General features: G+C 32.5%; 1 protein-coding gene across 5 annotated transcripts in view; it reads left to right on the forward strand.

Annotated features, from left to right (window-relative positions):
• Positions 1-9,552: 9,552 nt before the first annotated feature.
• Mtgo (miles to go) overlaps positions 9,553-23,487 on the forward strand; it is a 65,869-nt gene continuing 51,934 nt past the window's right edge. The window contains exons 1-2 of one of the 5 annotated variants that reach the window (XM_064046811.1): positions 9,553-9,659; positions 18,076-18,519. In XM_064046811.1, the coding sequence (XP_063902881.1) occupies positions 18,108-18,519 (412 nt within the window). In that variant the 5' untranslated portion in view covers positions 9,553-9,659; positions 18,076-18,107. Of the gene's footprint in view, positions 9,660-18,075; positions 18,520-19,536; positions 19,577-23,487 lie in introns of those variants that run through there. The other 4 variants (XM_064046816.1, XM_064046814.1, XM_064046813.1 and 1 more) reach the window with 4 other exon arrangements.

Here is a 23,487-nt window from a genome sequence, read left to right on the forward strand (position 1 = left end):
GACAAATATGTTACCAAGATACCAAGACAAAAAGTAAAGAAAATACATATAAATTAAGGCGAAATCTAGAGTTATAATTTCCTCTTTAAATAAATTAATTATTAGTCGTACGAGTTATAGACAGCTATTGTGTGATACTGACAATGTCTAAGTCTTACGATTTCCCTTGATTTTCATTTCATCGTTGATTAAATCTGATAGTCAAATTAGTATTTTATACAAAAATAAACTTGTTGCAATAATTTTGTAGGAGATATTTATTTCTAAGAGACTCATGAATTAGTCGTCGCCGAAAACAATGGCTGGTGTAGGCCTTTTTTATATTTGGCAAATTTAAACAATCAGTTACTTTTTTTGAACGATGGATGACAATTCATATATGGCTACAACTCGTCTGTTGAAACAGATGCTACCATAGAAAAGAGTGTACACAAAACAAACAATATTCTTGTATGCCCCTTGTATGCTTTAATGCAAAACTTGAAAATGTCATGAATTCAAATATTTGCTGCGACTGTATCAAATACCTACAATGCAAATTTTCTGAAGTCGCTTCGCTTCAGTCCATCTTGATGGGCATGAATAGTGGATGATATTTCAAAGTCTTTGGCGCTGGTTATTTAATGTTGTGCATTCGTCGTGTTTCGCGTTGAGGGTAAGAGAAAAACACATTAATAATAAATACAACATGTATTACTGAAGTGGTACAAAAAGTACTTTTAAAACTTACCTACCAGTTGTTATTATTGCTGCGAGACCATTTTTTCGGTAGGTTACCTGCTTTAAAAATACAGGGGGGAGTCATTAAGGGCACGTACTTCGATATCTCATTAATTATATTATAAGATATAAAAAAATTAAAGCCCAAAGTTGTAGGGTTTTTTGGGCACTATATTCAAAAATTACTTTTAACTATAGACAGTTTCCTGTTTTTAAGGCGTAGCACACAATTTAGTTTTTTTTTTAATAATGTTCCCTGTGTTCCAAGGTGGTGGTGGCCCTCACGGGTGGAGAGGGGTGAAACAGGTTCCCGCCAGAGGCACTAACATAACCCCCCGTCTTGAAACAATTACATTGTTTTAATACCAGAACCAAATCTAAGTATATAGAATATTAGAATGAAGATTACATGATATGGTAATGATCAATAGAGATGAATTTACATGAATGTGATTTACTACAATTAACATTGTATAGAATGGATTCACATTGGTTAATACAATATGGGCAATAAACTAAGAATCGCAATGCCCACATACAATAAGAATGAATATTACTTATACATGGAATACATCTGAAAGAGAGATTTACAACACCTTATCAGGTACAATACGAGTGGACAAACTTTATTTACAATACTGTGTATGTAATGAGTTAACAGATAACCAGAACCCGAATTAATAAATGGTGATACCATATATATACATCATATATATATAAATATATTTTTGAAATGATGCGCTTAATGATGCAATTTCGACACTGCACAGACACTACGCGAACAAGATCGTCTTTGCCGCGATGCACTTGTACTATTCGTTGTATTCGCCACAGCAACGGGAGTATGTTGTCCTCTTTGATCAGTAGCACCAGATCTCCGACGTCGGGAACGATTCTTGCGAAGGGCTGCCACCTGGATCTCCCTCACCTGGATCTCCCTTGCAGGGTCGTTAGATAATCCGCGGACCAGCGCTTCCAAAAATGTTGGCGTCAGGATTCACTCAATTGCCAACGGGAAAGCATGTTGACAGGAATAGTAGTGTGGTGCTTTTCTACTGGAGTTGTCAATGGATGGGCAACGAGACAATGGCCCGGAGTCAGTGCGGCTAAATTAGTAACGTCGCTGGAAAGCGGCGTCACAGGGTGCGAATTCAGGACAGCTTCAATCCTGACCAAAAGCGCATACATCATCTCGTACGTTAGATGGTTGTACCCGATAACGCGCTTGATGTGAGTTTTTACGAATTTAATCCACGCTACCCACAAACCACCAAAATTGGGACCACGCGAAGGAATTAATCTACATTTGATATTTTCTGGTTTTAGCTTATTCTGAAATTCTTTCCCTAATAGCAATTCCCTTAGCTTGCGCCTAGTACCTACGAAATTTGTGACGTCGTGACTAATGAAGCCTGCATATAACAACGATTCGTTTTGGTTATCCCACCTGATACCTAAAGTTTTATTGTTGTGTTGTTTGTCAGTTATTAAACGATTACCGTTGGATGTAGCCTGAGCGCATTCTTGTATATCGGGACAATTAGACGACCATTTACGTATCTTGAAACTTCCCTTCGCTAGAACGGTATTTAACTCGTCTTTGGGCTCGATTAATTCGACTATAGAATTTGAAACGAACAATGCCTTATCCACATAAAAACAATGATTTATTACACTATGTGCTAAAGAAAAAATGGCCTGATAAGACGAAGATGTTAGACCATACGTTATTATTTTGAGTCGGTACGTTTTGATGGGAGGTGCAGGAGATTCTAGCCACATCCTCGATGTCACATGTGAGAACATGAATTAAAGTGGTTAAAAGTTCGGGTTGAAATACGGGACCTGTTAATTAGTTTTCATTTCGGCTTAAATTGTTTGAGCTAAAATTTAAACGGCCAACAACCCCGCGGCCTTTAATGAAAGAAATGTGGGGATTTAAAACCCAATAATGTGGCAGGTAAATGGAATTATCTGACGAATTTTCGTTAAGTACCTTAAGGTGTACAAGGTCTAGGTACTTCCTTAGAAAGACAATAAAACCCTCGGTAAGTTTGTGATCACGCCCTTCTGCGAACAATAGCGGTTGGCGAACCTGTTCTCGGGAATTTCCTAATTGAGATAGATTTTTGAAATAAGGGACTGTGGAACGCCCCAACTTTCTCTCGACTGACAATAGCTCCTTTGGGTCCAGAGGAGTTTAATTACGAAACGACCATCGGGTGAATGGCCTGTGGTATTCTGAGAAGTGGTTGCACAAAGAGAGGTTTTAAAATCTTTGCTTAATAACCTGCTTCCGGTTTTGACGGTTTCAACTTCCAAGAAACGAGAAACAATTTTGTTCAAACTAATTCTGTGATGACGGGAAGTATTATTTCTTAAATTCCCAAAACTGCCCTTAAGATGATTCTTAATTATTAACGAGATGATACCCCCGTGCGGTATTTTGGCGCATCGGTGGATTTTTAGTGAAATGACTTTTTATTTTGTGTTCGGGATTTTCGTGATGTTTTTCCTTGTCAAGTATTGCGACGATTGACATGTCTTCAGCGTTATCGAAATCCGCATCTGGTTTAATTTTGGCTTCATTTGTGACCAGGTTATTGATTGTTTCTGTGTGCAAAAGTGTGTGATGCTTCTTATAACATTGTTTGCAACGCGTTAATATGTAACAACTTTTAGTAACATGATTACTTTTTAAACAATTGACGCAGCGATTCATTTTCTTTATTCGTAAACTTAAAAATTTTGTACAATTGATTATGTTGTGCATTTGGGAACATATAAAACACAGGATTGATTGATTATTGCTAACTTGTACCTTGTTTATATTTGATTTTAAGGATTGACACAAATATTCGGTTTTGGATTCACATTGCTTACCGATATCCAATAATGAGCAAGAATCTTTCAAATCATCTGTAATAAGACTTTTTATTGGAACTAACGCGGTGGATGATTTTGGATTGGATGTGCTATTTATCTTAGTTTGGGACATGCCCACAGAGTTGCAAGAATTATTATCAGGATGATTTTTCGCTTTACTGGATGCTGAATTTGAAAATTTGTGAGAATTCGCCACCATCTTATACGTTTTTGAAATAATGAATGTTTTGTTACCGATAGTTTTATGCTTAATGAAAAGTGTAGGAATAAACCCCACATTAATCGGAGCATTGGTAGGGGTTTCATGAATTCCAATGGGTTGTCCATTTCGTAAGATGTTATCTAACTTCAGGGGCTTTAGGTTTTCACAACGGTTTTCGAGATTAATAGTCGGGAAAGAAAGATGATACGATGAATTAGCTTTTTCGATTATAGCAGCATATAATTCCGATATTTCGTGGATATGACTTTGTACCTCCGATTGTACCCGTTTCAAATCTTCAAACCTGCATCTTAATTCGCCTATTTTTTGGTGGTTTGTAACTTTCGAGATGAAATCCGCGTGTGAATGTACATACGTCGTTAACAAGAATGGTAAATTTAAAAAGAGATTCGTTATTCGACATCGTTAGTACGAGAATAATACACTACGTAAAATGGACAAAACTAAAGACTACCTGAGTTTTCTTGATGAATGGCCCTCGATGATTTGCACTGCACTCGCGGCCGCTACCGATTGTTAAATACTTGATGATTTAGGCAAAATGTTGAATTCCAAGCAACGATGATTTATCGAACTACACTTATCACTGTTACTGATTTTCTGACGCTGATCCGGCTCGAAGGACCATGTTTAGTTTGATGATTATGAATTAGAACAGCGGACAGTCGTTTTATAAGTTTTATTATCAAATAACAAGCGCATTCCTAGACTCTATATTCACTCTGTGGACCTAACGGTCATATTCTATTTTTATTTTAGAATACACTTGTTATGTGTTAATAAAACTTATAAAATGACTGTCTGCTGTTCTAATTCAAAAATGATCAAACTTAACAAGTTTCATACAAAAAAAATTGGTCTAAAGAGTTTAGACAGTACTTCCCTCCCTTTCAGAACCGTGTCTTTATGTCTATCATACATTCTTCTCATTAGATTTCTCTGACGGGATATTTCAATAAATTCACTTTCACTCTGGAAGTCACGCCTCATTCGTAATTTGATCAATAATAACTTGACTGATTCATTAATTTTTTTGAGTCACCTGTATAAGAAGATCTAAAAAATATGAATGCAATGATAAATTACAAGTATAGTCTGATCATATTTTGTACATTCCCGAAAGGATTTTTTGGGCAAAATTCTGAGATGACGTAACCAACTTTTTGGGGTTGATAAACAGATACATTTTAATTAAAAAGTTGATATTTTTACAATAACTTCAAAATATCTGCAAGATTTCAAAGTATTCAGTTTTACCATTTTTGATTTAATCAATAAAATAACTGGACCCAGTCATTATTTTTTTAGACACTCCGTATAAGCAAATCTAAAAAATTTTAATGTAGTAATAAATCACAAGTATTGTCTCATCACACTTTGCACATTTTAGATAGGATATATTTAGCGAAATTTTGAGGTGACGTCATAAATTTTTTAGGGAAGGTGAACAAATACATCTTGACTAACCATTTACCATACCTATGATAACTTTAAAACATCTCCAAGATTTGAAAGCATTCGGTTCTTTAGTCCTTGATTAAATCAATAAAATAAATTTACGCATTCATTAATTTTTTTGAGTCACCCTGTATATACATATCCAAAAAATATGAATGGAATGATAAATGACAAGTGCAAACTTGAATTACATTTTAGTACATTTTAGATAGGATTTATTTGGCAAACTTTTGAGCTGACGTCATCAATTTTTTGGAGGGGATAAGTCAATATACTATGATTAAAAATTTATCATGCTTATCATGACTGTAAACCATCTGCAAGATTTCAAAGCATTCGGTTTTGCAAATTCAAAATTAAATGGCAAAATGTTGTTTCATAATTTTGATTTTTTTTCCAAAAATCTGAACGTTTCGGGTAAAAACTCAATTTGGAGTCATAAACTACATGTGTAGGACTATGTTATTTTATACAATTTAAAACCCATTTACTCTGTACAATTCTGAAATGATGTCATCACATTAGTGGTGGGGATGATTAGTCAAATTTTGGTTAGCGTTTTATCATCTACATGATATTCTTAATACAACTACAAAATTTCACAATGATCGGTCCAGTACTTTCGGATATTATCTGTAATAAAAATCTGGGACGGCAGACAGACGGACAGACGGACAGAGAGACGGAAACGGGAGACCTATTTCTTCGTTCTCTAGGGGTCATGAAAGATCGAGAAAACGTAAAAGTAGAGAGTCGGCCGATGGACTCGGATCACAATACTTCCTTTGCTTACGCTCGGGAAGTAAAAACTAAGTTGTGTGTTACACCTTAAAAGCAGAACATATATAGCATAATAAAAAATAATTTTAGAGTAAGTATAGCCCTCAAAGAACAATTCATCTTTGGTCTTTGGCTTTTTCTTGTATTTCTAATAATAATTAATGAGATATCGAGGCGCTTAGTGACTCACCCTGTATTTTACATATTGTCCGTACTTGTGCCGCGTCCCCTTAAAATCTGCGGTCCAGGGGCTACAGAAGTGCTATTTTTATGTATGCCAGTGATTTTTACTTTATAAAGGTTATCACAAAACAAACATCGCAAAATCTAATTTTATAATTATTCAAAGAAACGCGATTTGTTTGACTTGTACTTCAGGCGCGAGGAAAGTTCTGTCGAAATAAACTTGGACCCATTATTATTTCCCGAGCGTAAGCAAAGGAAGTATTGTAATCGAGTCCGTCGGCCGACTCTCTACTTTTACGTTTTCTCGATCTTTCATGACCCCTAGAAGACGAAGAAATAGGTCTGCCATTTCCGTCTGTCTGTTCGTCTGTCCGTCTGTCCGTCTGTCTGCCGTCCCGGATTTTTATTAGACAGATAATCTCCGAAAGTACTGGACTGATTGTTGTGAAATTTTGTTGTTCTTATATTAGGAATATCATGTAGATGGTAAAACGCTAATCAAAATTTGTCTAATCATCCCCACAACTAATCCGATGACGTCACTTCAAAATTGTATATAGTAAATGGGTTTTAAATTGTATAAAATAACATAGTCCTACACATGTAGTTTACGACTCCGAACTGAGTTTTCACCCGAAACGTCCAATTTTTTGGAAAAAAAATCAAAATTATAAAACAACATTTTGAAATTTAATTTTGAATCTGCTAACCCGAATGCTTTGAAATGTTGCAGATGTTTTAAGGCTATAAAGAGCATCTTAAATCTTTAGTCAAAATATATTTGGTTATCCCCTCCAAAAACTTGATGACGTCAGCTCAAAAGTTTCCGAATAAATCATATCTAAAATGTACAAAATATGATGAGTCTGCACTTGTGATCTATCACTCCATTCATATTTTTTGGATTTGCATATACAGGGTGACTCAAAAAAATTAATGAACCCCTAAATTTAATTTACTGATTTACTCAGGAACAACAAAACCGAATACTTTGAAATCTTGCAGATGTTTTAAGGTTATAAAGAGCATAATAAATGTTTAGTCAAAATATATTTGCTTATCCCCTCCAAAAAATTGATGACGTCAGCTCGAAAGTTTGCCGAATAAATCATATCCAAAATGTACAAAATATGATGAGTCTGTATTTGTGGTCTATCACTCCATTCATATTTTTTGGATTTGCATATACAGGGTGACTCAAAAAAATTAATGAATGCGTAAATTTATTTTATTGATTTAATCAGGAACTACAAAACCGAATGCTTTGAAATCTTGCAGATGTTTTAAGGTTATAAAGAGCATAATAAATGTTTAGTCAAAATATATTTGCTTATCCCCTCCAAAAACTTGATGACGTCAGCTCAAAAGTTTGCCGAATAAATCATATCTAAAATGTACAAAATATGATGAGTCTGTACTTGTGATCTATCACTCCATTCATATTTTTTGGATTTGCATACAGAGGGAGACTCAAAAAAATTAATGAATGCGTAAATTTATTTTATTGATTTACTCAGGAACTACAAAACCGAATTCTTTGAAATCCACTGCGAAAAAAAACATAATAAGCATGCAGTCGTCACGTTTCCGACAGCGAAGGAAGTACTGTCTAGACTCTTTAGACCAATTTTTTTTTATTTCTCATCAGTCATCAATTCATCATTAATATAACATTTTTAGTAGGCAACCAACAATATCATATAGGTACTGTGGGAGCATAACTTTCACCGATTTATAAAATCTTTTCATTTTGGTATTGTGTTGTAAAACTGCACTAATTACAACATCTGATACATCAACTAAACCAACCTCTGAAGTACCTAATACCAAGTTTTTAGTTCATAAATTTCATGAAAAATCTGTGTGAACATGAGAATCTATAAAACTGTAGTCAGAAAGAAACTGTTGTCTTTCTCCAAGGGCTGAAGAAATTTTTACCAAACTAAAAGATATAACGATATTTTTCGAAATTGAACCCAAGAGATTTCCATGTTATTTCTCGATAGTCATCAACACAGATACTTCAAATTAAGCAAACAATTTTTACATGGAATTTTTCAGAATTGTATATATCTTGTATCACTTATTATCAGATAATAGACGAGAAAGTCCTCCGTTACTACTAACAATTAAGATTAATTACTATTATTGAAACCTTCACCAAAAAAATAAAACGTGTTTTTATCTTTCAATTTGAAGTTTTTGTCAAAACTTTTGACAAGTGTTAAGGTTACTATGTTTAATGCTCCAATTGCAATTATAATAATATCCAAGATAGTTGTGAAAATGTATTTTGGGTTGCGTTTCAAATTTGTTCATGCTCTTTATTACTCATGGACCACTCTGTATATTTCACTTGAATCTAATATGTAATTTAATAAGGCTTTTTGACTCTCGAGAAGTAGGAAATTCAAACGCTTGGAACTTTATCAGATACAAAACGCTTAACTTGAGGCATACTTGATGTAGATTTGAAGATTCACTTGAAATGTAAGTGACACTATGGTGTTACACTTAATTGTTACCACAATGAATTATAGGTAAACCCACATCTTTGAGTATAGCTGTGCTTATGACAGTTATAATATGTATAGTGCAGGGTTAATCCAGGGAAGTTCCGTGCATAAAAAATTTAAGACGTATTCATGAATGCAAATTTGAAATTATTATCTTTGATATTTCATACCACTTTTAAAAAAAGTAAAACATAGTTATACCCACGCCTGTAGAATATAAGACTGAGTATATTTCAATCAATTTATGTTTATTACCAGATTACCAAAATCAAACAGCTGATTATGTTTTCCTGGAAAAGTAATAATGGGAAAAATATCAGACTCATGTTCAATTGTATTGTTGGTTGCGTTTTGAATTTTTAGACAAGTATGTACTTATTTGTGAATAACCCTGGATACAAATCATGAAAATTTTGACACAAATTGTGATTTTATAATTTGAAAACTCTCTTGTTTATGACGCTAGTGACACATTAAGAATCCAAAAGTTTTGCAGTTTCTCTCACTGTGTGGTATTGCTTTTTGTTATTTGTGCTTACGGAAATTTTTCCACATTCTGTGTTCGCCACATCTTGAAAAGTAGTATTTATCTAGACCTTGAATAAAAATTTCCTCTGGTGAGCAGAAGCTATATTACAATCGGGGTTTTACTTCTTTGCCAGTTAACTGTAACAGTTTTAGTTCAGACGCACACCTTAAATGTTGCGTCGCCCTGCCCACAATCGTCACCAGCTCCGAGACAGGGATTGGATAGCTGTGCAGATCCTTACAACGTCAGCTTTTTGTACATCATCTGCGCATATACAGAACGTCGTAAACAAAAATCAATAAACATGGTGGTAAATGTGTAAGTGTGCTCACAGTTTCTGATATGTTTTTTTAAAACAACGGTAAGTAAAATAAGTACTTTTTCTGTGAATCAGTGCTTTCAAGCAGAGCCCATGCGACAGTTTGTTTTTTCACAGTAATTGCACGATGTTATTTCATAATTTTCAAAAAAAATGTTGACATATACCAACATGACAGCCGCATGTGGGCGTAAATCTGTCAAAATCCAATTCATTTCTTGGACTAATTGCACTGAAAGACGAGATCTTTCACCGTTGGAGATTGACTTCGTTAAGACAATAACACGGCTTAAATTGCTCTTCCCAGTTTAATTTTATGCACAAACTCCTGAACCTTCCGGCTGTTTTTGCAACAATCTGTTTGCATATGCGAATCGTACTTTACTACCAGTAATAGTGGTAAAATTGCGGTGTGAAGAAACCCATGATCAAAACCAATATAATGAACGTATTCTTTTCAAAAAGTCCATACGTGTTTCTTCCACACTGGCTCGACAATTACATGGAAACGTAGTATTTACAAAGGTATGATGATTAGATGTTGCAGTATTAATGGTAATGAATTTTGCTTTGAATGTATTGTAACTACCATAAGTTGGAAGTATTATACAACCGTGTCTGTAGAACAACAAGAAAAATCTAATTGCACGCTATAAAGCGAACTAGAACATATTTTTCCACCTTTAATTACTCTTGGTGTTAATTTTAGTTTTTCATCACATATGGAATACCCATTTTGTGGTAATCATGAAGAAATAAAATAATTATAATCATATTATAACTTAATTAGCTACATCCAAATAAAAAACAGTGTCACAGCAGCATCAATAAAATTTTAAAAGTGTAACCACCCTGATGCCGGTTACGTCAAAACAATGTTGATATTATTTAATACAATACAAAAATGTTTACTTCTTGTTGGCTTTTTTCGAATGTTTGAAATATGATATACGTGCATAAAATTATGATTCATACACATCATGTGCGTATGACACTTTAGCTGCTTTACAGCTTGTGATTTAATACATTACTAAACAACTGTTGATTTCGTGGCATTACTAACATAAGTCGCACGTTTACAGGATTATTAATTGTGAAAACAATTATATTCTGCGAGTTATCGCAAAACCGTCTGGAAATAATCATTTTCTGATATACCGGAGTTACAGAACATTAATAAATTTTGTGCAAAAGGGCGTGGCAAAAGTTTCTGGTCTTTCCTGATGTTATCAGTTTTCGAAAAGTTTGTTTTACGTAAATCAGCGGTAAATTAATAATGACGATGATAAAGCAGCTGGAAACATTGACAGTTTAGTGGGTGATAGTTCGTATGGACCACAGACGCATGGAAAAGGATCTTTGTGTCCAGTAATGAGAATGAAAATGTGTTATATTCGTTTTCGCCTTTTTATCTGTAATCAGAATAAGAAGGTGAAGATAGAAACTCGTCTAATGACAATGCCAGTTTTGCTTTTTTTTAGTAACCTACCACAATATCTAACATATGTTTGATAGTGAGAATCCACGTTGTAGTAATTCGTAGAATCGATAATACACTGGTATTCTATCTATGGAGCACACACTCCACTCACTGGTCACCCTTTTTCCTCTATATATGTATTAAAAAAAGGACTTTAAAAATTCATACTAGATTGTGTCCATAAATGTTGGGGTTATGATATAGTATCAATTTGACACCCTTTTTAAGTAAGAGATTGAAATATAACAGATTTGTAACTTAGTGACGTCATTTAAAAAACTATAAGTAATCAGTGTAATCACAGATCACGTTAGTTTAACAATATTTTTGTGGAATGAATTTAGTAATTATACCCGTTAAGTTTGAAAGTGACGATCTGTATACAAAAATTGTTAAGGAGCTGCATGTTCAATAATGTTAATATTACAGCACCAAAAAATCTTCCTATACTTTTCGAAATGCATTTTCTCATAAATTACAAAATCCTGCAGTATTTATTTTCTCCCGTCAATTTCTACGCTGCAGTAAATAGACTGAAGAAAAATATTTGCACTCTTTTTGTACATAACTTACTCGTAATCCGATGGGAGTGGAATTATATGATTGATTTTCGCATTATTTGCACAATTGAATTTTATGTTCTGCATACAGAAGCAATTATTTGAATATGTATATAGATTTTCGTACTTTCTTACTAAAGGTAAGTTGATATTAAAAAAATCTTTCGTTGATCATCTTTGAATCAATTAATTTAATATTAGACAATGAACTAATGATTTACCATCCATGACTGTGTAATCATTTATTCATCTGAACGTGGAAAATTTTACTGCAGTTGAATTTGTACCCTAATATGAATAACGATAACTTTTTTTTTTTTTAAATAAACTCAAATGTTTGAAACTCGTTTATATACACTTTAACAATTTTAGGTATTTTTAATTCGCGAGCGTAACATAAGGAAGTATTGTAATAGCGTTCATCCGGCGAATGGCTACTTTCATGTTTTCTCGATATTTTTAGGACCCTTGGAATATAAAAAAAAAATAGGTTCCCGTTTCCGTCTCTCTGTCGTCTATGTGGATTTTTGTTAGACAAATAATCTCCGAAACAAATTTTATATGTATTTTAAGTATATTGCATAGATGGTAAAACGCTAACGAAAATTTGTCAATGTGATGACGTCACGTCAAAATTTTACATAGTAAATGTGATTTAAAGTGTATAAAATAACATATTCCTACACTTGGGATTTATGAATTCGTCTTGCTTTTTACGTTAGTATCTAAAATGTGCAAAATATTATGAGTTGTGGTTTATGAATGCATTCATGTTTTGTATAATTGGTTATACAGGATGACCAAAAACATGAATGAAGTAATTTATTTTATTGATGAAATCAGAAACGTTTTACTCCATTTTCCAAAAATTTGGAAGTACACTGCTATTATTATTAGTATTGCGCTGCACATATCCAAATTGACATACTTACTAAAGTGATGATGACGTTATCACAAAATTTTGTACTACAAAAATTCACTTGGAACATACACATAATATGCTTCGTTACCTTTACTTTAACATTTCACACATCTTTATTTTAACTTGTAGTATTTATCATAATAAAAATAAGATGCACAAATCAGATTTTATAATTTTTCGAAAAATCTGGATGTGTTGTACTGTATGCACGTCAGAGGCGAGGGAAGTTCTGTCTAAATATCCTTAGACCAATTTTGGTTTTCTAAATGTTTCCACGCAATTGACTTGTAAATTTTCCGTTGTACGTGAGTTTTGTTTTTTATTTTTTACAGTTACATTGAGGATGATTTACAACTACGTAATTTTACTGTTACTATGTACTGATACAGTACTATAGAATCGTATTATTTAAAAAAAGATTACCACATAAAAATATGTTATCACTTGCATTTACATTTTAATCGCGTAAACTGTGGATGTATACGAATGTGTGCTTTTATTTTTTAACAAAAATTATGTTTTCGTCTCATTCTGATGCCTTGTATGATACAAAAGATGTAATAACTGTATGCTACTCTATGGTGTCACAAATATACACATTCTCTTTGTTTGATAATTGCTTTATTGCATTTTACGTTTAAAGTGTGTAGACGTGTAGTTGCACGAACACGTTTCACATCAAATTCTTACAAAATTTTGTCAATCATTTACCAACAATAAAGTAATAAAGTTTTTATTGCTGAATATATGAATAACCTTTGTGTGACTGGGAAAAAGTACAACTTTATGTGACGGGTTGGGTACCTGGGTATCCATAGATAAATTATTGATTTGCACTCATTTATTTAGAATCATGTGTCATATAAAAATCATTTGACATCTTGTATATTCGCTGGAGCGACCTGAATTACATCATCGAGCATAAACATGTTCATGCAAGTCTGAACAAGTGCACAACCTGCACTTGTGATAATTAGAATCATTTGTTGTGTTGTCGTTACATTGTGGAGACCGGCTCCATACTGCGTCGAGATATTTTCATTTTTCTTTGTTATTGTTGAATGTGAAGCTGGACCAAGCCGAGAATCTGGCCAAAAAAAGGCTCTTGATCGACCAATAACACAAATTTTTGCAGCAGACAAAAGTCAACAAAAACGTGATGGCTCTGGACTTATTTGTGTTGTTGGCAGCTGTTTTCTTTGCTCACAATTGAGCAACTGACGTAAAAAGACAAGGAAAAGATGTGATATTTGCAAAAATCCTGTTAGCAATAAACATTGCCTGAACAAGGCTGTATTTGATAGATGAGTCAATGAGGAACACAATATTGTTTAGTTTATTTTTTAATCTCCAAATAAATGTTTTATCTGAGAGTTATGTACACTTTGCTATCATTTTAATTTACTTGAAAACCTCTTAGTTTTTTTTTTATATATTATAGCTGTTATCACATGTAAAATGACTTAGGGTATCCGGGTACCCACGACGTCATCAAAAGGTGCAAAAACATTGACATTTTTTCTACGGCGCATAAGTTATCAAAACTAACTGAAAATTGGTGAACCTTTGCTTTTAATCGGAATTGGAAATGTCAAAAATCTAGAGGAAAAAACAACAAAAGATATAGGAAAAAACTCCGTACAAACATGGGAGAGGGTACCCGGGTACCCTGCCAGGCACATAAAGGTTAAAGAAGTAGTTTTTAATTTTTCTTACCCATTGCAAAAAGTTAAATAAGAAAATTTAATTCAAGCAAAGTATATATGAACACAAAAATTTAGTTATTATATTATTATCCCCATAGTTCTAGATTCAATAGTAAAACAGCATAACATGATTTTATGCAAACGGAAGCGAATTTTTATGTTGAAAACGGTGAGCAAAATTTGCTGGATATTTTATATTTGATTATAAACTATTATAGATATGTCTGTTGTTATTATTATTATAATTTTGTAAAAAAATTGAGTTGGCTTAAATTAATTACAATATTCCTACCTTTTCGTCAAACGAAATTTGATTATTTTAAATAATTGAAGATAGTGCGAACCATATATTTTTACTAATCGTAGACAAATTTCATCAAGTGGAGAACATTAAATGCTAAGTATTTTGATATCTGTTAACAAATCGATTATAAATGTTTTTTAGACGGAGGAAAAGAGTTTATTCTAGTTTTAGCAGTGCAGTTGGCATATTTTCTTTTCTTTTTAAAATAATTATAAACTTAATAAATAATGTCTAAACATAATTTCAGCCACAAAAGAAAACCAAAACTTGTATTATGATTACAACAGTGTAATTGTTTAGGGAACAATCTCCAGTAAATTAACAATAAACGTGCTCGGCCACTGCAGTTTTTCAATTTCTGTAAATCTATATGTAAATATTCTGTTTCAAAAGACAGAAGTCTGATTACATTGCCCCAAGTGTATCTTGTTCGAATTTTCCATTTTCTCATGTAAATAACTAGGTTTTGTCGTATTCCTTTATTCTATACCTAGTATTATTTACCGTATATCAATACAAAAATAATCAAATCTAGGAATGTTCTCATCTCATTGTGTGCAAATTCTATAAATCTAGTTCTTTTCAGAGGAGGTAATTATTTCCACAATTCGGATACATTAGTTTAATTTGACTTTTAACAAGTATAATCAAAACTATTTTGGTTCTAATGGAAAGTGAATGAAATTTTTGTACTGCAGATTTAAAATTTGCAAAGTCAGCTTTGGAGGGAAATGAGTTGCAAATACAGAATTTATTATTGTGATCATGTAAGACGGTTTTAATATACGAAATTTATTAAACAATAGGCGAAAATAAATTGATGATACAGTTCATTTGACATACCTTCATTTTTATTTTTGCACGTTGAATTATTCCATCATTACTTTTCATAAAAGGGAATTATAAAAATCGTACATCAAGTTAGCTTTGAAATTTCGTGAATGTTGCCGCCTCGTTGTGATTGATGACTACTCGTCGCCTGTCTTAAATCTCAATCGTAACCTAACTTTCTTAAGTGTGAAATTGTACTTGCACAAAATGGGGGCTACTTTAAACATCTGTAGAAACTCCTCATTGAATACGACTAAAGCAACTAAATACAATTTGAACTGCGGAGTTCTATGTGGAGAAAATTGTCTCATTTTTGCTGGATTATTTTTTACTTTGCTGTTTGAAATGTTTGTTGGATAAAGTCGCTGTCCTGTTATTAACACAGAAAAAAAACTTACGTATTAGTTTCAAGTTTAGTAGAAACTTTCCATAAAAATATTCACTTCACTTCTGCTTGCAGTACTATTACATTTTAAATATTTTTCGTTTGAGGTAAATTAATTTTAGGAAGGAACACGATCGTATTGTATGATTATGGATAATAGGAATTTTTAAATACATACAATTTATAACTGCTAACAATTTGCTTTTGAAGAACATTTAAAAGTATGATGATGCATTTTTAGTGAAAGTAACAAGAATGTGTGTCTTATCTTCTTACGCTGTCCACCGAATAGTAACATCTCTTCTTCATTTAAATTGATGATTAGTTTAAAGTGAATTCACCGAACAAATGTCATTTGCTATCATGAGAAAACACATAATGCTGTAATGTAATTAATTATTGTAAATCGTTAACTGAAGTTACATTATTTTTCGTTTAGTTATCACTGCATAATCATTTGAAAATAACATTTTTATTATTTAACCGTTAAATAATCGTTAGTTTACATTTGTTAATTAACAGCTTTTCGAATATTATTTTTTATTGGAGAAACTCACATTAACCTATGTCCACTTACGTGTGATAGATTTCATATAGTTGTTAAGAAGTTAATATTAAAAAAAATGCAAAAACATTAAATGATACCTGCGTTCTGTGTACGTTCATATCGATTACTCTCTGATTTATGTTGGCAACTCAATAAATCGTGCTATTGACTGACAGCTTAATTCTCTCCGTATATATAGTATACTACAATAGGGGAGATTACATTGCATCTCTTACTTTGTAAAGTACTTGACAAAGTACGTAATTTGCCAATGCAGCGTTGCCATGTATGTATCTTTAAATTTGAATAAAGTGTAGTATCATAAGTGTTTGAAATTTTCGCAAAATAGAGTAAATACACTTACTGAAAAGTGTTATTTACTAAATGCCAAAGTAACAATTGACATAGAAAAAAACAATAGTTGTAGGTAATCGTGTACATAATTTGTTTTTCAATCGATGCGCAACAATGGGGACTAAATCAAACAAAAAGCATATGTTCACAATATAAATCGAGAGGATTTTTCAAATTGTGTCATTCGTTCTCATTTGTTATTTGAAATTTTCACCACATCGACTACCTCTTGCCATATTTAAATTTGAAAGCGCATTTTTTCATGAACTGACTATATAAAATTACATGAATTTAAAAGTGAAAAGTTGTAATCATTACAGAAAAGCTACCATCGGTAGCTGAAGTACATAGATAAGATAATGAAAGCAATGAACCAAGACTTTCATGTGACCAAAATTTTTTCAATGGCAAGTAATTTTTCCGGGGGTGGCTTCTGTGTTCTTTTGATCATTTTTGGTTGACTAAATTCATGGCTAGCTACTTACGGTACCGTGGTGATAAAACCATATACATGATATGAAATGGAAAGACTTAATAACAAGTTAAGTTCCGAAATGTAAGCTAGTACTCCGATAACCTAGTTCCTTAGTAAGCGTGATAAACAGTATTACAAATGCAAGCGTTGAAAACAGTTGTTGCACACAATTAGATTACGGTTTAAAGAGAAACTAACTATTATATAACTAAAATATATCTAATTACAAAGTTTTCCGTGCATAGTTTACACCAAGTGTTGATGAAGTAACGCCCTATATGATAACATCTTCCTCAATATTATTTATACTTACTTGTGTCACATTTTGTTACATTAACAACAGTGGTTTTTTCTGTTAATATTTGTACAGATGTGCCATTTACAACGTAATATGTATTGTGTATAAATCATATGTTTAGAAAAGCGCTTGTATGGTGTCGAAACACACGTCCTGAACAAAAAGATCTCAGTAACAATTGTAGAAAAAGTGCGGATACAACTCACATGGAGCTCATCTGACTCGTCATCGTCTCATACTTCAATGTTTCATAGTCGTAAAAAGTCAGTACAACTCCATGCTCGCTATGCAAGATATTGCACATTTTGTATTTCAAATTTAATAAGTATATTGGTCAATACTTGTACATGTGCATAAAATAAATAAATTTTATTTTATTTGAGATATTTGAATTAATTTCAAAAACAAAACAAAAAATCTCTTTTCAAATGAAATATTTAAATAAAGGAGTAGTACTATAACATGACATGCGTATACATACATCGATCATTCACGTATCTGCTTTTCATTACCTGGTTTGATGTTGTTATCTTTGTTCTAACTCGATATTTGTGAGTAAAAAATAAAACAAAGTAAAAGAAAAAATGTTGTTTCAGGTTTAACAACATAAGACTATTTAAAAAAACGAATGGTGAAGGTAAAAGACGGACCGATGGCAGAGGCTAAGCCTGCAACAACAACACAATCTTCGACCATTAATAATAACAACGCTACTAACAGCAACAATACTACACATTCACATATTCGTAAACCGCGTAATCACAATCATACGCATCATATTCATCAAACATTACACCACTATACATATTTTCATCATCATTGCACTCATCCAACTGAAAACGCGGAAACGAATGGATCGAATGGAGCAGGATCTCCTGCAAAATTTTATTTCGGGCCTGGATTCGAACCCCAAATTTCCAGCGGTAATTACTGTGCAGGACCCAGTAGTCAGAATAATTCCGAATACGTCGTTCTATTCCACGTCCATCCTGGCGTTACCATTAGATTCCAGATTGGGGATAGTTTGGAGATCCTTCGAGGTAAGAATCTTGCTTTTTATTTGTGCGATAACAATGACCGAAAAGTAAACGGTTTTGATGCGCAGTCTAGACAGAAACCGTCTCTGACCGTTTCTTGGACCTGGAATATGATGACTTTTGAGGGCAAATTTAAAAAGAAATGTCAAAATTTTGCACGTAACCATTTTAACATCTTAAAATTTTCGGTTTGATATACGAGGGTTTTCAAGAAAGACTGAGATTGGGACCGTGTCAGAATTAATAATATAAATTTTAGCTTGTTAAAACAAACTCACTAATTTTAGTTACATGTACTTTATTTGTTTTCGTTGATACAAGAATTTAAAAGCGATTATGAAAGCGTGGCGTTATCCAACAACAATTAACATTGAATTGGTGATCATTGGCCATATCCTTTTTGGTCAACCATAAGTCTTATCTCAGACGCCAGTAGAAAGTACGCATACCTTGTTACTTTACCATTTAAAAATGTGACGGGTAGATAAATGTAGATAAATGGAAACTTATCAGAACAATAAGCATTGGCATGTTGAAGATATTGTAACACAGTTTTTGCTCAATATATTCATTAACTGTGTACTACTTTCGTCCTTTTCACCGATGTTTCTTCTGTGTGACCCTATCGTCACCACAAATACAAAAGCTAGTAGCACATTACAATTTTTTTTTGGCATAAAACACAACTTGTCTAATAATCTGAGGTCGTGACACTTTCCCAACTTACTTGTATACGGCTGTAATAGCATCAGTCTCGGTCTTTCGTGAATACCACTCGTAGCTTTTTGATGTTTCACCTAACAATAACATAATGCGTATTACAGAGATGGTGATTGACCCTAGAAATAACCAAAAATCAAAATGTACTTCATTGCATGCTTGAAGATGAAAATCGGTGTGAAATGATTGTATGTTTTTCCAAAATATTGACCATTAATGTAAGACCAGTAAGAACTTTATTGACGAGTCCCTACTTTTATATCAAGTAGTAAACATTACCAAAGATTTTTGTTGTTGCAGGTGAGTCTCGTCCAAACAGTGATATTCAACTTCTAATCATGTAAGTTTACCATATTAACAATCATATGTACATATATGTGATGTAACAAGTACTGTGAATCCGACGCTTCATCGTCTCCGTGTCTACTAAAAGTTGGGACGTATCAACACCTTTTAAATAAAAAGTTTAGAAATATAAACAACAGTAATTAAAATGTACAAATTTATTATTAACAGTAATTGTAAAAAATTATCATAGGGACAGTACCAGTTGTCATTATTGGGCGGAAAAAAATACAAAATCAATCAGCGCAATTGAAAACGATTCCTCAGCATCGTAACCATTAAAACATAACTTCTGTTTAGAAGCTAACTTTTAGACAAAAACAACAAGTTCTTGCGTCTAGCATGTAGGGTAAGGACAACAGACTTAAAAAACAGTCTATCGAAAAGCATATATGCTTGAGGAATGTTTATGTAAGAAGCTTTTACTGTTTTGAAAATAATAGAAGTTTCACATTTTTCAACAGTGGTGTGAAACCGGCTAAAATTAAATTCAAGAAATGTGAAAATCTTTGTAAAAAATGACAAATGTAAAGTTTAGGGTCGAAAAGCACCGAAAAAATTTTCAACTAATCATTAAACTTGGCTTTTGCCAATCGTGTTAATGTTGTACACAATTATCTTACATCGGTACTTTCGAAAAAAAAAAGAAAGTAAAATGTTACGGTACATTGTAAGTTTACACAAATTTTTAATGTATCATATCATGAGCTAGAAATGATGCCGCATTACAAACTAAAAAGATTGTTAGATGCAAAACATGTAACACAGTTCTTTAAAGCTTAAAATTGATTTCATTGTATATTTCATTCACAAAAATTCTTAAAATTGCTAAATCTTACGATAACGTAGTAAATACCTTTAGCGAGATATTACTATTCATTAAAATACACAGCATGAATGTCGAAATGTTTCCACGGCAAGTTTAACTAAATATGATTAAAATTATTTCTATTTCCGGTAATTAATTAAAAATGATTATGGTAACGATCTTCGTTGCATCTGAGGCCGCAGGAATTCAACTAAGACTGAAGCACCCTCCAGTTACTCCCTTTGTTTCTTGTGGTAAGATGAAATCAACAAAAGTCATAGTAAAACGCTTCAAGGGGGAGAACTTCAGTCAACAAACAGAACTAGAATTATTAAACTTGAAGTACATTTCTGAGGGCCATAAGTTATAAGCATAGTAAATATAATAGTTTAAGAAGATGAACTTTTCTACTATTATCCAGCACCAAATAAATAAATTATATATTCCGTGAGATCAACACCACATTCACCATGATTTGATCTAATAGGACTATTTTATCTTGCATAAAATAAAGAGCTCTAAAAAACATTGTCGGCATGCTCACTTCTGTCACGTATACAGTGTGGATTCTCCAGTGTTAAAATAAACATAATGAAAATAGGTAAAATAAATAATTTATAAGTGGTATTTCATGTAGGAAAAAGCCACAAACACAAGTTTTTACTCTAAAAAAAAACGACTGCCGTTCAGAAGTAGTCTAATATTTCTATCAAAGTAACCACCTATTTCTCAGGTTACAAACCATGCAATCTTCAGCCATTTTAAAAATATATATTTGGCATTCTTTACTTAATTGTGCTATATATTTTGAATTCACAATTTTTGACAACTTTTTTGTGCAGATTATGTTGTTACAATTGCATAAAACGTATTTCTCGTATTCTTATTTTAGCAATAAACTTTTTTGAACTATAAAAATATCAAATTTTATTTTCTAATTCTGGCGTAAAATCTGCAACAGTTATGGGAAATACAATCAAAATAAATTTTAGATTTTACAGGTTACGCTAGTTAGCAATATTTAGATGGTTGCGTCCTGTTAAACACTACAGAAAGACTAAATTCATGTGTGCCTTATTAATATTATTATTTTAAGGGTTGTACAGCCTGATATCAACTCAGTATCTTAACCGCTGGTCATATTTAATTTTGTCTGTTAACAATACAAAAAGTATATTTGAATGCAAATACCTTTACTTCATTTTTTTTTTTTTTAATCTAACTGTATGAAGTTATTACAAAAACAAGGGTGGATTATTAAACTACGAGTAAAGCAATGCAATATTTTTTTCGGACGAAATAAAATTTTTTGGTTAGCATTTTACCATCTACTTGATTATTTTAAAGTTAGCTACCCCTCAAGAAGTGAACCATGTATACGTACCAGGGAGTAAACTCTTGCGTTGTAACATATAGGTATATATATTTTTTTTTATTTAATTTAGGCTATAATAAATTCAGCAAAAACTAAAAAAAAAACTAAACTAACTAACTAAATATTTTAACGCAAGCAATTATTGTAATGAGTAAAATCTAAAAATTACAGTAATTGATGTTGCTTTATTTGTCACTCATTAGTATGAGAAAATATTTTATTTTATTAGCAACGAAAAAAAATCTTGAGGTCGGTCGGTTTGGAGCGAGCTGTCGTGCTATGAAGCTATTTTGTTGGAGTTGTTATGACTGAGTTTTTTGCCGAAAATGTTGTGACGGGAGACGGGAATCGGCGATATTCAGTTCCAAGCATCTCAGAGGTTTATTAAACCTTTCAGAAGACAAAGCTTTCATGTAGTGGCTGTCAGAAATTCTGATGATTATGGTAAAATAATAGGAATGGAAAACATAGATATTAGCTTTTAGTTGAAAGTTGACATAGAACTACTAAATTTAAATACAAATTCGTAAAAACTAGTATCTAACAGTCCATAGAGAAAAACTGATGTCCATGGTTCTTTTTTCACCAGTAAAATACTTAAAATTTGCGTGCGGATTATGATTATTTGTATTTCCTAATTATGTTAACCTGCGCCGCTTAGTACGTCATGTATTTTTACGCAGTAGTGTTGTATTAATGCCTTATCTTTTACTATCTAATGGAAAGTTCACTCTAATGTTACCTGAACTCTCAAATTATTTAAAATTCTACTAACAAACTGACATTTTACATGAACCTGTATTAACAAATCACACACGTCACACGTTGATTTACATACATTTATTTAACCGACTACGGTTATTTAACATGGGAACTGTATTCTCAGCATATTGCCGCTACGTACTACATAAAAATGCTTTACAACTAAATTGTTCAATTTCGGACGATAATACAATGCAGGTAGAAGTGCAAGGTACAAGCAAAGTATGTAGGTTATGTACAGGTTGCTTCCGTAAGAAAATGTCTACTTGCATCTGCTGCAAACCAAATAACCTACATACTTTAGTTACTCATATTTCTTCCTGCGCATGTAAACTCTACTTTACGAACAAATAATATTATTTAGAAGTATCAAACTGAATGCACCGTGCACCGATGCATAATTTCTTTCGGTATTTACCGTGCGCGATTTCAACATAGGAATTCTCTAATCTTTGGTTAGTAAAAGTAGACTGCATGTTTCTATGGGAACAAATAATTGTTGCAATAAAGGTTTCAACATAGATTTTAAGCGCACTTGATAAAGTAAATGGCTTTTAGTGAAAGAAATGCCTGACAAGAAATACAATTTTAAAGATCATAATAACTATGTTCCAATTTAAACCCATGTTAGCGACTACAATAAAATGTCTTTTACACTATAAATTTAATAGTTGTTTACTTGTATGGTATGTGGTATATCATAACCGCAGGACTGATTTTAAATTATTAAGAGTCATTAAGCGTCGTATAAATTGTAATGGGTGACTCACACTGGACACGTACACTTAGAATCTTAGTCTAGAGAAAAGTTACCATAATGCAGTGTAAACTGACCCATTCAATGTTCGGTCGTTATTGAAAACATTAAATTCTTTTAGCAATGCATATTTTTGTAATTACCGCACGAAGATTACGTATTTTTCTAAACTTGTATAATTAAAATTGTCTATTTTCACCTCTA

This window comes from Zophobas morio, unplaced genomic scaffold, assembly GCF_036711695.1.
Source record: "Zophobas morio isolate AGI-343-1 ecotype UQ-CSIRO unplaced genomic scaffold, CSIRO_AGI_Zmor_V1 ptg000005l, whole genome shotgun sequence".
Taxonomy (NCBI): domain Eukaryota; kingdom Metazoa; phylum Arthropoda; class Insecta; order Coleoptera; family Tenebrionidae; genus Zophobas; species Zophobas morio.